Source organism: Austrofundulus limnaeus, unplaced genomic scaffold, assembly GCF_001266775.1.
Source record: "Austrofundulus limnaeus strain Quisiro unplaced genomic scaffold, Austrofundulus_limnaeus-1.0 Scaffold673, whole genome shotgun sequence".
NCBI lineage: Eukaryota > Metazoa > Chordata > Actinopteri > Cyprinodontiformes > Rivulidae > Austrofundulus > Austrofundulus limnaeus.
In genome coordinates this window covers 12,462-13,599 of record NW_013953075.1, presented here as the reverse complement: position 1 = coordinate 13,599, position 1,138 = coordinate 12,462, and the positions used below count along the sequence as shown (strand labels likewise).

Below are 1,138 nucleotides of genomic sequence, written 5' to 3'. Positions count from 1 at the left end.
TCATTAGCACCTCTAGTAATATATTTACTGAGAAAAATGGTGACGTGTTCAATACTTATTTTACCCACTGTATAAACAGTAGAAATATATAAATACACACCCTTTTCAACTCTAATTAAATAATAAGTGACAAAAAATGTTTAAGAGCGTGAGCACAGACAAATGAAATAAAGGTTCTTCAAATATATTATTTACATTAAATAGAACAAAATACAAAAATACAAATAAATTTAATTATTACAAATTAAACTCAAAAATGTTGGTTTTATTTACCTGCAAACTCGTGGTGTGAAGTAAAGGTTCTGCCACGAGCGACAGAGAAACTTGGAGTGATCGACGACTCGGACCCAGTCCAGCTCATCCATCGATACTTCGATGTAGTACGAGTAAGACCTTAATATTCAAAAATATACTTTCAGACGTAACAAATAAACWACAAAGTACAACAAGCTTTGATAATTTTAACTAAACAACTACAGACAGTTTTCTAAAAACACAGCAGGATAAGCTGAACTCACCGACTGTCCCGGTCCCACAGCAGCAGGCGGATGTGGTTGATGATTGACGGTTGGCCCAGTTTGACCTGGATCCCAGCCCGACCGTCCTCCTCGATGGGATGTCTGGAGAAGCCGTGGTCCAGGTCGTAGTTCTGGGTRTCTCCGTCCAGCAGCGCCGACTTCAGCTCACCTTTAACGACCTGAGCTCCGTACTTCATGGTGGCGATGTTCTCCTCCGGAACTGAAATGCAATAAAAAGTCKTTTAAWGCATAAATWTAGGGCTGCAACAACGAATCGATAATATCGATAAAAATCGATTATTAAAAGTKTTGGCAACGAATTTCATTATCGATTCGTGYCGCGGAGCTGTTTACGTCACCCGCAGAGCGTTGTCAATGCTGGCTGAGCTAAATAAAGTTTGGGAAGAAAARAAGTCTACCTGTAAAGACCCGCCYTCTCTGAGACCCTCGAGTGAAAAGCAGAGACTTCGAACTTTAAACCAGTTTTTAAATTGTGYTGTTAGGCCAAGTAGATCAGAAGAAATGATAAAAAGTATATGACACAATTCAATGGGCCTCATGCAAGAACCGTTCGTACGCACAGATTTGTTCTTAAGTTGTGCGTACGAGTGATTTAGGAG

General features: G+C 39.7%; 1 protein-coding gene across 1 annotated transcript in view; it reads right to left on the bottom strand.

Moving 5' to 3' along the window:
• The window catches only part of btbd9 (BTB (POZ) domain containing 9), a gene marked incomplete in the record, with an annotated part of 17,892 nt that overhangs the window by 7,943 nt on the left and 8,811 nt on the right, over positions 1 to 1,138 (bottom strand). The window contains 2 exon segments of the mRNA XM_014027691.1: positions 274 to 393; positions 519 to 738. Coding sequence (XP_013883145.1) covers positions 274 to 393; positions 519 to 738 — 340 coding nt within the window.